General features: G+C 49.7%; 1 protein-coding gene and 1 long non-coding RNA gene across 6 annotated transcripts in view; one reads left to right on the top strand and one right to left on the bottom strand.

Moving 5' to 3' along the window:
* Ccnjl (cyclin J like) overlaps nt 1–13,417 on the bottom strand; it is a 48,108-nt gene that overhangs the window by 2,297 nt on the left and 32,394 nt on the right. For all 5 annotated transcript variants that reach the window (XM_087194879.1, XM_087194878.1, XM_087194881.1 and 2 more), the window contains 2 exons: nt 3,356–3,658; nt 1,246–1,405 (listed from right to left, as the gene is read on the bottom strand). In XM_087194879.1, the coding sequence (XP_087051005.1) occupies nt 1,246–1,405; nt 3,356–3,658 (463 nt within the window). The remainder of the gene's footprint in view (nt 1–1,245; nt 1,406–3,355; nt 3,659–13,417) is intronic.
* LOC147822980 (uncharacterized) lies at nt 1,401–13,055 on the top strand. The gene is made up of 3 exons (XR_015444814.1): nt 1,401–2,468; nt 11,193–11,960; nt 12,291–13,055. It is a non-coding gene; the product is annotated as an uncharacterized LOC147822980 (long non-coding RNA).

The following is a 13,417-nucleotide window of genomic DNA, read 5'->3' as shown; positions in this document are numbered from 1 at the left end:
ACACCCCAGAGGCTCACTTGAGTCCATCTGCTTTTGCTCACCACTATAAAAGCAGCTGGCTCAGCAGAGAGCCCTGGGCGCCTGAAGGAGCACAGAGCAGTCTCTCCCTAATACTCATGGCTGGGTCACGCCCCAGCTAGCCAGACACCAGGAGAGCTGCCGCTAGGGTCTGAGTATCTCCTTAGGTAAGGAGGATACAGCATCCTTTTCCCCCATGTGAGATAAAGCTTCTGCTGGGAATGGTGGTGCACATTTGTAATCCCAGCACTTGGGAGGCTGAGACAGGAGGACTGGAGAGAGTTTGAGGCCAGCCTGTGATGCACAGTGAATTCAAGGCCAGCCTTAACTACAAGGAGAGATACTGTCTCTAAGTTAGTAAGTACGTAGGTAAGTAAACGCTGGAGATGGGAGCTTCCCAGAGCCCCAGCTGTCAGGGCAGCCAGAGGCTGGAGGGTGGCTAAATACCAGGGACCCTTCAGCACTCAACAGGCAGTGTTCTCTGCCCTTCAGGGCCTTCTGCAAAAGCATGCGTTTTAAGATGAGCCTCTGAGCAGGACTGACATTCCCCACATGGGGAAGCTAAGTAAGAGACAGCTCTCTGAGGCCCAGGGGCTTCTGCTTTCACCATCCGGGCCCATCAGTCAGTCAGGCAGCATCTGGGACTGGCTGCCGCTTGGTGGGCAGGATGGGGAGTGGCCTGGCGAAGCCTTGAAGAACCTGTCCCATCCCGTCTGCCCTCCTCCCAAAGGGTGCTATGAACCTTTCCGGCCTCCCAGATCTGTTTCAGTGTTTGATCAAAGATGTCTTTAAGCATCTTCTTTGGTACTGGAAGAGCTTCCTTCCCAAGACTCTCAGGGACCCCTGGCAGAAGGCTGTAGCCTCTTAGGTGAAGCCAGTCTAGTTTTAGCTGTCTTGGAGGTCAGCTGTGCAGCTGTGTCTGAGAAAGCAGCTTCTGAGACCCCCTCACTGTGACTACCCACAAGATCACATCAGGACTTAGATCAAAGGGCTTAGACCTTTGAAAAGGTGCACACAACCCCTCCTCTCCCTCATCCTCAGTCTTACAAATGCAAAGCCAAAGTTATGGCAAACAGAAAGGGCCAATTCCCCGAGGCCCACAGGCATACTTTATATGAGAAGCCACCACCCGCTCCAAACACAGGAAATGCCCCTTGAGCTGATGAGGCCCTCAAGGGCAAGTGAAACCTCAATATTTCAGAGGTGCAGGTCAGGAGAGGAACTTACACCAGCAGGATTTCGATGCAGGCACTGAGATGTTCCAGGGAATAGTTCGAGATCCTCTGCAGCTCTGTGGTCCAGCAGGGAGACAGCTGCAGGCAGATCCTGGAGGCCCCGACACAGGCAGCAGCGATCATGGAGGGCTGGAATTTGTAGAATATGTGATCTGAAAGAGAATCCCGGAAGGACTCAGCATCGTGCAGCTTCCCTGTAGTTTCATGTCCACCCTAAGTGGACGAGTGAGAAGGTTCCAGGGGGTCACTGCTGCCCTTAAGAATGGATGAAAAGCCAGGGATTTAGCTCATTGGTTCTGGCGCCTGCCTCGAAAGCACAAGGTCCTGAGTTCGATCCCTAGTACGAAAAAAAAAAAAAAAAAAAGAATGGATGAAAAATGAGAAAATGTTAAGTTTCATTACTTCATCTTCAGCAGCAGTTCTGATTTCTGCTATGGGGTCAACCAGGGTGATATTTCAAAATACTGTCCACTGCAAAGAGCTGGCTGAGGGGCTACACACAGAACCCTGAACATGGGCTCCTTTCTGTTTGTTATGGGTGAATGACACTGCTGCAAAGGGTGTCTAAAGGGTAAAATTGCAAGGACGTGGCAAGCCCAAGGTCCTGAGAGTTCAATTCTCAGTACCCCCCCACTCAAAAAAAGCAAGGACATCTGGCCCACAGGCGCAGTCAGTAAAATCTGTGGAATGAAAGAGTGGCTGTAAGGGCTGGAGATTTAGCTCAGTGGTTCCGACGCCTGCCTCAGAAGCGCAAGGTCCTGAGTTTGATCCTGGTACCAAAAAAAGAAAAAAAAAAAAAATAGTGGCTGTAAGAGTTCAATATTCACAATGAAACTGGGCACTTTACCTAGGTTAATGAGAAATCGTACATCCTACTAAATAGATGTAACATGGCAAAGGGGACATTATTTTTGTTCAGAGACAAACAGCTGAGGTCACTGGAGTTTTCAGGAATGATACTTGGCTTTCAGTGCATCGGTATGTTGCCGTAAGTTGTTTATGATTTTCAGTTAATTCAACTTTTGCCTTTTTTTTTTTTTTTGGTACCGGGAATCAACTCAGGTCCTTGTGCTTTCGGGGCAGGCAATGGAACCACTGAGCTAAATCCCCGGCCCTTGCTTTTGTCTTTTAAAGGACCAATTGGCGAGATGGTATTACGGTTACAGTGCAGTCATGGAGCCATATTCCCGGTTCAAATCCTAGCAATGATGTGAGGTAAGTTATTTCACTTCATTTGTTTGTTGTTGGTTTTTTTTTTGGTACCAGGGATCGAACCCGGGTCCTTGTGCTTGCGCAGCATTTGGCGAAACCACTGAGCTAAATCTCCAGCCCCTCATTTGTAACATGGTAATAACTGAAATGGTGTGTGTGTGGGGTCACTGTGAAGTTTAAAGGAGTAGGAAAAGCTCTAGAGTAAGATTCTGAGCATGCAGTAAGAGCTCAATTAATGCTCGGTATCCTAATCACTGGTATTGCCACTTAAGGTCATTTTGGTTTGTGGTCCATTACTGACTGCCAGTATTTCTGACTGGCATTTTACCTAACACCTAGGTTCTTGGTTTTCTTTTGAGACAGAGTCTTGCTGAGTAGTCTAGGTTGGCCTTGAGCTCGCTCACTACATAACTCAGACTGTCTTTGTGATCCTCCATCCAGCCTCAGCCTCCTGAGTGCACCTAAGGCCTAGATTTAAGACACTTTGAAGAGTGGGTTTCAAATGAGAGCCCCTGAACAGGGTCAGTTTCACATGTGAACAAAGCTCTCTCCCCCATGCTATCTGACAGGACACTCTGCATCTGGCCTACCTGCAGGTCCGCGCTACTGAAACCATCTGCAGTGTCCCCGGGCACCACACTGGGTTGCCCGGCGACTGTAAGTCTGGGGTGCTGGCTGCCTCTGTAAAGCTGCTGTTTCTTTCAGGCATCATTAGTAACGCTCTGGGCCACGCCTTGCCCCTTTTCTGCTCAACCCCTGGAAAGCGGAGATGTGGAGCTCTGGGCGTCCTTACCGGAGGCTCTCTCTGGATAGACTTGCCCCTTGGGGTCACCCGACCCCAGCCCCTGCAGTCCTGCTGTGGGAGCCCCCCTCATGCCCGGGGCCCTCACCTTGCAGGGTGACCTCGAGGAAGTAGTGGGCGTACTCCTTGAGGCACTCTTTGGTCTTGCGGGGGCAGACGGTGGGCCAGGCATGGCAGTGGTGGTCCTTCTGGCTGACGGAGGCCAAGAGGTAGTAGTCCAGGAAGTGCGCGGGCGTGGGCAGACAGAGGTTCCAGCCGAAGGCCTCCAGGAGCAGCAGCTCTGTGCTCAGCAGCTCCTTCTTGCCGAGGGAGAAGTTCTGGCTGCTCAGGATCCTCGTGCTGTTTATCTGCTCCAACTTGGGCACATGGTCTTCTCTATCCTCAAACTTACCTATGGTGTAAGGAGAGCACAGCTTACTGGAGATCTTACTGACAGCCAGGATGCTAAAGGCCCACCTTCTAGCACCTGTTTGCAGAGAGGGCAGGAAGAAGCAGAAAGGTGGGACTGCTGGGGAATAAGAACACATTCACGATCTGTCAAGCCTGGGCGTGCATCCCCAAACCATCACTTGGAGCTGTGCGATTATGTCCAGGTGTCTCAACTTCTCTGTGGCTCAGCCTCCTCATCTGTAAAATGGAACCTATGCTTCCAGGCTTTGTGAGATTCAATGAGAGAACGCACATCAAATGCTCAGAGCAATCTGAACACAGAGCAATCAGCAACGCAGCTGGGGGTGGGATGAGTACAAGATGCTCTCCACAGGTCCTGCCCGGCTATCACAGCTCGACCTCCAGGCCAGAGCCAGAATGACCTTGGACATCTGACCTTGTTCCTTCAGATGTGGAAAAGTCCCTCAATGGCTCCCCATGGTCCTCAGTATGGATTTTGAACTCTAAGTGGGGTCTTGTTTTGTGTTGCCTTGGAAACAGTCTTCTTGGAAGGTGAGCCAGGAAAGATAGGCAGGCAGGGGAAGGCAACCGGAAAGGCAAGAGAGCCTCATGGTGCACACTGGCAAGCAACCCTGTGGACAACTGGGGCTTGATCCTACTGAGGGACTCTGAGAAATGGCCAGGCGGTGTCCCCGCCAAGGGTCAGGGACAGAGGCGTCGGCTGTGGACGGCTCACAGGGGATGAGGACTTCTCTTTTGCTGAGGGTCAAGGCCCCTGGCAGTCGGGGGTGACAGCTCCACTGTGTGAGGCAGTGCAGGTGCATGCAGCCTCTCCGGGCTCCAGGCTCCACACTCTGGACACCGCCCCACATCTGCCGCTGGCATTTCTTTGAAAGCACTGTGCTCTCCTTGCCTTGTGTACGCAGCCCCCCCGCCCCAGTAACTTCAACATGTGGTTCCTCTTCCCAGTCACTGCCTCTCAAAAGCCTCTCCTGACCCCCCACAGCCAGTGCTGAGCCCCTCCGTGGCCTGGTCTCAGTCTGGTCACCTGCGGCCACCAAGCCCAGCTTCACAGGGTGCAGAGCAGCTTGCGGGGGGAAAAAGTTGGAAAGGCTGCGGGGTGCCCTGCCCAGCCCTCAAATGGAACAACAAACAAAGTGCTCACACACCTGCTCACACTTCGAGGCCTCTGCCCCAGTTCTCATCGTCCCCGAGGTTCCGGGAGAGATAAGGAAGCGCTGCCTACCGCCTGCACCACAGCAGATACAAAGCCCTCACTGCAATGTGAAGCCGGGTCTGCTCCTGCAGCCTGGCCGCCAGCACCCCTTCCCCAGGCGCAGGACACAGCCACACAGGACCCAGACCCCTCTCCTGGCTGGGAGCGCTCCTCCCTCCTCAAGTCATCTTATGTCTTCCGGAGCTCAGTTCAGAGGCCACTGGATGTCATCTCAGTGCATCTCACATTCAGGTGATGTGCTATCAAAATTCACAGACATGGCCGGCACCTGATCCCAAGCCCTCCAGTTCCTATCCTCATGGGTCTTAAACTGGGGTCCAGGCCATCTGCTGCTCTGCCAGCCCCCAGCACATTATCCTGGCACATAGTAGGTGCCCATTAAATAGTCACTGTATGATCAGTGCTTCCTGGAAGGAGTTTCTGGCCATTTGCCTTTTTTTAAAATTCCCTATATTTCCCTCCAATAATCATGCAGTTTTTCACAACACTCCCAAGTTCCCCTGGCTGTATCCACTCAAAAAATACAAGCTCTCCACTCTGTTTCTCCAGTGCTTGAGATCAAACCCAGGGTTTCATGTACACTAGGCAAGTACTCTACCACTGAGCTACACCTGCAGCCCCATGAGCTCGCTTTTCTTCCTGGTGGAGAGTCACGCAGCATGCCAGGGGAGGCGCTGAGGCCCTTCCCCAGAGTCACTGGCAGCCAGCATTCTCACCTGCCAGCAGACACTCAATCAGATTACTTTCCTCTCCTCTCCTCCCGATTTCCAGACCTTCCAGAGCTCTGCCTCCAGGCCAACAGCAGGGCTGCAGCTCACTGAGGAGTCTCACTCCTACACTGGGGACGCCTCAGGACCCACACTGCAGATGGTCGGAGCCGGGCAGAGCTGGGCCTGCATCCCAGCAGGCTCCTCCAGGGACAGCCAGGCCCGAGAGCTCAGCTCCTACACCTAGAAACGACTTTGAAGCCCTTGCTCTCACTTGCTGGCCAGCCTGACTGCAGCACAACACATTTCACAGCCAGAAAAGACTTTATGAGTTTCCTAGAGTTGCACATGCTCCGCAGGCATTTCCTCCCCTCCTCCCAGGAGTGGGGCTGGCCCTTTGTGCTCCACACTGCCACTACTGAGCGCTGTTCCTCAGCTGCTTCCTCCTTATCAACGAACCTCACATGCAGCAGAAGCATGGAAGTCTTTGGGCAGGTCCCCTGGGAGACACTGGGACAGCTTCCCAGCCACACAATAGCCATGAGCTCCTGTCTACTCCATGCACTTCTTATTTTGAAAATCTTCAAATCCACAGAAAAGATGAAAGAACAATGAGCACACAAGACGCCCCCCCCCCCATTCCCCAATTGTGGACAATGAAACACACTGAGATGTGTGCGCGTGTGTTTGTATATAAATGTTCGTTCTTCTGGACCATTTCTTGTTTTATTTTTCTTGGTGGTACTGAGGATTGAACCCAGGGCCTTTGCACTGAGCTACAGCCCCACCCTCTTTTTATTTTGAGAGAGTCTTGCTACATCACTAAATTGCCCAGACTGTGCTTGAACTTGTGACCCTCCTGCCTCAGCCTCCCAGAGCACTGGGATTACAGGTGTGTGCCACCACGCCCCGCAGCTCCATTTCTTGTTAAGCTTTAGAGGTGACATGGCACCCTTTCAGCATTTATTCCTGAGGATAATTTCCTACAATCATCATAGTACTGGCAATTCCAAGCCATCAAAATCTACAGTAATAACACTCTGCTATTCAGTCCATATTTAACTTTCTCCAAGGATCCAGGATCCAAACCAAGTTCTCACATGAAATCTGCTGTCTTGTTTTGTGGTCCTGAGGACCCAGCCCAGGTCCTCACATATGCTAGACAAGTGCTCTACCAGTGAGGTACATCCCCACACATCCCAAGCCTGTAAGATCTCTTTAGCCCCATATCTGGCTTATTCTTTGTGACACTGGCCCTCTGGAAGAACCTGGGGCAGTTGTCTTATAAACTGTCCCCATTTCAGATTGGCTGGATTTTTACCTCGCGATTGGACACAGCTGGAACAGTCTGGGCAAGAAAACACCATGGAAGTGATGTTTGGTTCTTCTTACGGGATCACGTCAAGAGTCGCACAAATGTCACTGTGCCCCAGCAAGGGGGACGCCGAGTGACTACCTGGGCGAGGTGGCGACATTCGATCTATCCTTCTTTTTTTTTTTTGGTACCGGGGATCGAACTCAGGTCCTTGCGCTTGCGCAGCAAGTGGTGAAACCACTGAGCTCAATCCCTGGCCCTCGATCTATCCATTTTAAAGGTAGCAACTTCCCTGTGAGACTAATAACTAGATGACCCCTTCCCGAATAAATTATTACAACGGTGGATGAAAATGACATTTTACAAATTCCATTACTCTACTTTTTTTTTTTTTTGCTGTTCACACAGACCCATATCTGCACATTACGAATCTCAACACACTTCTCAGATTCAAAACGACCCCAGATAGATAGGAATAAATATGAGAAAAGGAAAAAATGGAAACAAAGTCTTTGTAAATAGGGAAGGGTGGAGGGGGTGAAGGGAGGGCTGGGGAATGGGGAAAAAATAAGAACCAAGAGACATCATGTACAGGTACAAGATCCCAATGATGAATGTCATTGTATTGTATACCTAAAATGTACAGATAAACTGAATGGATATAAAACAAAAAACAAAAACCCAAACGACCCCTGGACTATGAAGCACTAGAGGTGGCGCTCAGGCCAGGCAGACGCATGTGCAGCCGGGAGCTGGGGGTGAAGTCCGCAGCTGATGCCTTGCGTGTGCCCTGTGCTGCCTGCTGTTGAGGCTGGGGCACAGACAGCAGGCGACACGAGGTCACAGCCAGAGCACTGACCACCTGGAGTCCAGCCAAGTGGCCTCAACTCTTGACCACATACTAGGCTGTGGCGGCAGGATGCTGTTCACCTAGCTCAGCAGGGACATTTGCCCACTGGCTTTGCTTCTTTTTACAGAAAAAAACCAAACCAACTCTGGTGAAAACCACATTTACACTTTTTAATCGTGCAGTTCAGTGGCTTGAAGGACACTGACAAAGATGTACAATCACCACCACCACCTACCTCCAGAACTGTTTGTTTTGTTTGTTTTTCTGAGACAGGATCTCATTATGTAGTCCAGGCTGGCCTCGAACCCACTGTGACCCTCCCCTCCTGCCTCAGCCTCCTGAGTGATGGTATTATGGGTGTGCACCACCACACTCGGCTCAGAACTGTTCATCTGTTGTTTTTTTTCTGCTATCGGGATCGAACTCAGGGCCTTGCGCTTGCCAAGCAGACGCAGAGCCACTGAGCTCAATCTCCAGCTTGTAAACCTGGAACTCTGTACCCACTCAAGTCCCCATCTGTCCCCTTTCCCCTCACCACCCTCCTCTCTGTTTCTGTGACTGTGGCTTCCCTGAAAGGCAGCCTATCTTCTTCCATCTTCGAGGGAGAACAAGGGGATTCCTGACTTCTCTGAATTAGGACCAAGAGAATCAGTATTTTATTTTAATTTTTTGCAGTCCCGAGGATTAAACCCATAAGCACTAAGCTACATTCCCAGCCCTTTTTAGTTTTTAAATTTTGAGACAGGATCTCTCTAAATTGCCTGGACTGGCCTTGAAATTTACAATCCTCCCGCCTCCGCCTCTCAAGTAGCTGGGATTACAGGAGTGCCTCACCTGACCTGCAAGAATCAACAGTTTTAATTGCTCAGAAGAAAAACTATTTTTGAAAATTTAAAATGTACCAACAAAAAGAGAGAAAAAAGAGGATGACAAAAAATGTTACAATGAGCCCTTAAGAATGCATTACCCAGGAGCCGGGGATTTAGCTCAGTGGTGCTACTGCCTACCTCGAAAGTGAAGGGTCCCGAGTTCGATCTCCAGTACCAAAAAAAAAAAAAAAAAAAAAAGAATGCATTACCCAGTTTGAATGATCATCAGTATTTTTACTGGCTTAAAAGAAACTTAAACAAAAAGGTAAAATTTCTTGCTTTTTGAAATTCAAATAACTTTATTTAAATTGAGAAACAATTCTTAAAACTGCATTTACAGTCAAGCACTTTTGTTATAATAAAAATCAGCAGGAGTATTTAAGTAAGGCAGTATTTCTAGGTTAACAACAAGATTTGACTCTGGATCTCATTAAACAAGTGTAGAGAATAGAGGGAGAAATAGGTTAGTTACAGAAAACAGTATCTACATATGTACTCAGGTACAAATTTGGTGACAGAAAAATCTTCAGTACATGTTGGCAAGAAGGTAAAACTGCAATGATTCCGATTTCTGCTGTCCCGGCCGTGTTCTCTGTCCATTGGCCAGGCTGACTCAGGTGCTGTGCCAGGTGGTCCCCCAGCTGTCCCTCATGCCTGGCAGGGTTGCCCGCTGCTCATTCAGGCGCTAAACTGAGGCTCAGAGAGGAGCCCGAAGTTTCCTGGCTAAAGAGGGCCAGGTTTGAAAGCAACAGCTAGCTACTTTCTTCCCTAAAGAAATGCAGTGCTTTTAAAAACAGGCAAAGATACTTTCCCCAAGAATGGCCTGTCTCTCCCGGTCTCTGTCTCTCTCTCTGTGTTACCCAGGCTGGCCTCAAAAGTGTGATCCTCCTGCCTCAGCCTCCTAAGTGGTCTAATTACAGGTGTCCACCACTGTGTCAGGCTCACCAGTCTCCTTTTAAAACACTTTTTCCTCCTCCTCTTCATCTGAAAATGAGGACCAAAGTTGATTAGGAATTGGGACCCCTTGGCTACCTGCGTGCCTGCAGCAGCACCTGCCCTACCCTGCGTGGTGCTAATGCCAATGGGCAACAGAGGTGCAGGAACACAGGAGGAACAAGGCAGCACCAGTTGAACTGGCTTCCTGGCATCATCTCAGCCCTTGGTACAGAGGTAGTGGCTGTGTGTGTGTGTGTGTGTGTGTGTGTGTGTGTGTACACTGGGGAGGGTCAGGCCCAATAGAAACCTCTCTGATACTTCTGATACTTTCTTTTTTTTTTTTTATTTGGTACCGGGGATTGAACTCGGGTCCTTCCGCTTGCAAGGCAGGCGGCGAAACCACTGAGCTAGATCCCTGGCCCGAAACCTCTCTGATACTAATTCCATTTTCCTTGGATCCCTCCTTTGGGGTCACTAGCAGGGACAGACCCCTGGCCAGCTTTATGAGGAGCCAGTGACCAGAGAGAGCCAGGATTCTGGAGGAGGGCCCCTGCCAGGGCCTCAAGTCTGGGCTCCAAGGACAGCTTCCATCTTTGCCCGGTGACCATCAGTGTGGTCTTGGGCAGTCACTTGGAAATCCATGGAGGTGTCAGGCACAGGGCCCGGCGTACTGGAAGTGCTCCTCCTCCCCGAGTGGCAGCAGTGGCTGCTGTACTATTTACTGAACAAAGTGTTTACTCTGCTTCCCACACCTGGCACCTTCCACAGTCCTGTTCATTGGCCCCTAGCCCCTCTTTTTTAAAATCAATGACTAGGACCAGGGATTTAGCTCAGTGGTGCCACCGCCTGCCTCGAAGGCGCAAGGTCCAGAGTTTGAACCCCCGTACCAAAAAAAAAAAAAAAAAATCAATCAATGAATAATCAGTTCTGAAGCCCAGAGCTTTTTATACCACAAACATGGAAACACACACAGTCCCAAGGCAACCCATATCCATTTCTGTGGATGCACGGATTCCCATGGATGCGAGTGTCAGGCCAGCTGCAGCCCCTCCTCTAACCATGCACTTCTCCAAAAATAATCTGTCTTCAGTCTCCCCTCTGCTTATACAAACCAGGGATTTGTTACGGTTTGGGTCTAGATCTCCCCCAGAGCCTCATGCAATCATAGGTGGGGCTTTTCCAGAGGTGGCTGAATCTAGAGCGTGTGATGCTGGGATTAAGGGCATGTGGTTACTAAACCAGTCCACTGATTGGTTTGGCAGTGCCCTAGTCCCAGTAGTCTAGATAAGATGAAGGCGTGGAAAGACGCTGTTCAGGTTCACTTGTTGCTTTTGCTACCGTGTGGGTGTCATGAACTGTTTCTCCTCTGTGCCACCCCTCTGCCATGTGCCACTCTGTCTTGGAGCCACCCAATTATGGAAACTGTGAGCTAAATAAACCCTTTCCCCTTTAACTTTGGGTGTTGGGTATTTTGTCTCAGCAATGAGAGAAAAGTAATTAAGACACAATTTAATTCCAGATCCTTTGTACTAAAGATCTAGGCGTGAAGGGGGACTTGGGAACCTGCCTTAGGAGACAAAGGAAAAGCTCCCTTCGCCTCTCTTTCCTGTCTTGTTTGTAGCTAAATTTCCAGTCTCTGGCCTACAGCAAGCCTGGATAGATCACGCACGAATGCACGGATGGATGGATGGATGGAAGGATAAAAGCAAGTACATTCCGACAGGTAGAATCAATCCCCAAGACCCATTTTGGAAACATTGTTCAAGGTGAGGTTGTGGGTGGCTGTTTTCTTCAGGAGGAAGCTGTGGAAACGCGCCAGGGCCAGAGGTGGCATTTAGCTAGCTGGGTCACACTTGGGCGTCCTTTCTCGATGTGAGGACTTCCCTGTCTGAGGATGAAAGAACTGGTGTGATGATTTCACTCAGCAGCCTCAGTCAAGCCCTGCCTCTTTTATGCTCTGCTCTGTAGGAGACCTGAACTGGGGCTGTGGGACAGGAGCCGTGTGTCACATGCATGGCTGGCACTGGGGCCAGGGTGGGAGCAAACGCTTCCTGTGGTGGAGTGGAGCCTTCTCCTGCCCTGAGTCTTGGTCACGCTGTGCAGAATGCTCACAGCTGTCCACCATGGTGGCTCTGGACCAGGGCTGCAGCTGCTGAAAGAGCAGATAGGTGTGGACACCAGGGACCTCGGATCCTCTGCTCTGAGGGCTGATGTTCCGACACAGAGTGCACAAGCAGAAGACCCAGGAGTCTCCCTGGAGTGGCCAGGGAAGAGGGGACCCGGTTGAAACACAAAGGCCACTGATGCACAGGGACCAAAGCCACTGATGCGTCCTCAAGCTGATTCTGTGTCCCCGGCCTGTCTACACCCTTCCGGCTGAGTACTTTAGGTAAGTTTTAGGGACTCCTTTGAGAGTTAAATGAATGAATATGTGTAAAAAAGAAAAGTCAAAATGCTGCCTGGCATATTAACACCTAATAAACATTAGCTGCTCCATTTTATTTATTTATTTATTTGGTACCAGAGATCGAACTCAGACCCTTGCGCTTGCAAGGCAGGTGGCGAAACCACTGAGCTAAATCCCTGGCCCAGCTGTTCCATTTTATTACAGAGGCTAAGATTTATCTCCAAATTCTGATTATAGACGGAAAATATAGTAAAGTTAGAAGTATTTTTACTTTATTCTTTGTATTTTTTCTATCTTTTAATTTTCCAAAAGGAACAAATATCACTTTCCCACTGAGGAAATGAAAACTATTCAGAAGGCAAAATACTACTGATGGGAAGCAAAAGCCAGAATTGGCAGAGAAGGACCCAGAATGAGGATCTGCTCCGGGCCAAGAATATCTCTGCATGAGTCTACTTTTACAACAGCCCCCGAGTCAGGAGGTGTCAGAGTTTCCTACCCAGAAACCCCACTGAGCTGGTGACAAAGATGACTTTTCCTGTCTAGACACTGAAATATTTGTCATTAAAATTAAGAAGTAGGAGATGGGAGAGCCAACACATACATACTCCTTGAAGACAGTGTTGAAAATTTGGGTGAACTGACCAAACACAAAAATAATCTGTAACCTCACCACCAGGTATGCAACAGCTGGTGTATTTCTTTTGAATGTGAAACCGGGAGGTGACAGGTGTAGGTGAAGGGCAGGTCCCGGGCACCAGGGGTCACTGCCCAGTGTTAGTGAGAGCTCCACCCCTCGAACCTGAGCATCCCAGAAAAGGCAAGCAAGAGATCCAACCAAGAAACGGGCTGGGGAGTTTGCTAGGGGGCAAAGTCCACTGAATAGGACTCCAGGGCTCTTCCTTCAGGAATTTAGCCTTAATGGGGAGAATGGGGGCCAGAGGTATAGCTCAGGGGCAGAGTGTGTACCAAGCATGTGCAAAGGCCCAGGTTGTATCCCCAGTGCCCAAAACAATAAAAGCTTCAAAATAAGAGAATGGGCATAATACAATCCTGGCCCTAGCAAGGTATATAATGTGCTATAAAACATAGAGTCACCATAGGTGGGTTCTCTGTTAATGTAAATAAAAAGAACATTAAAACAATTAGCTGACTCCCAGCAGCCAGACCTCAGATAGCATGAAGAGTAGAAGGGGTGCTGATGTCAGTTGTCAGTGTCCCGGTACTGCTGTACTGTCAGCAGGCTGTTCTCCTAACGGCAAGGACACTCAGATGTTTTTAGAAAGGTGACCGGCTCGTTTGTGGCACTTGCCCAGGTATCATCAGGTAAAGCAGGTTTAAAACTGTGTTCTGCAGATGTTTCCAGATCATATGCAACTCCTCTACTGTCCATGCAACACCTAACAGGCCCAGCGCATAGTACATGCACAGGCATGTAT

This window comes from Heterocephalus glaber, unplaced genomic scaffold (assembly GCF_053883595.1).
Source record: "Heterocephalus glaber isolate CG9 unplaced genomic scaffold, H.glaber_assembly_v1.0 deba00001606, whole genome shotgun sequence".
Classification (NCBI taxonomy): Eukaryota; Metazoa; Chordata; class Mammalia; order Rodentia; family Bathyergidae; genus Heterocephalus; species Heterocephalus glaber.
This window is presented reverse-complemented; position numbering and strand designations above follow the sequence as displayed.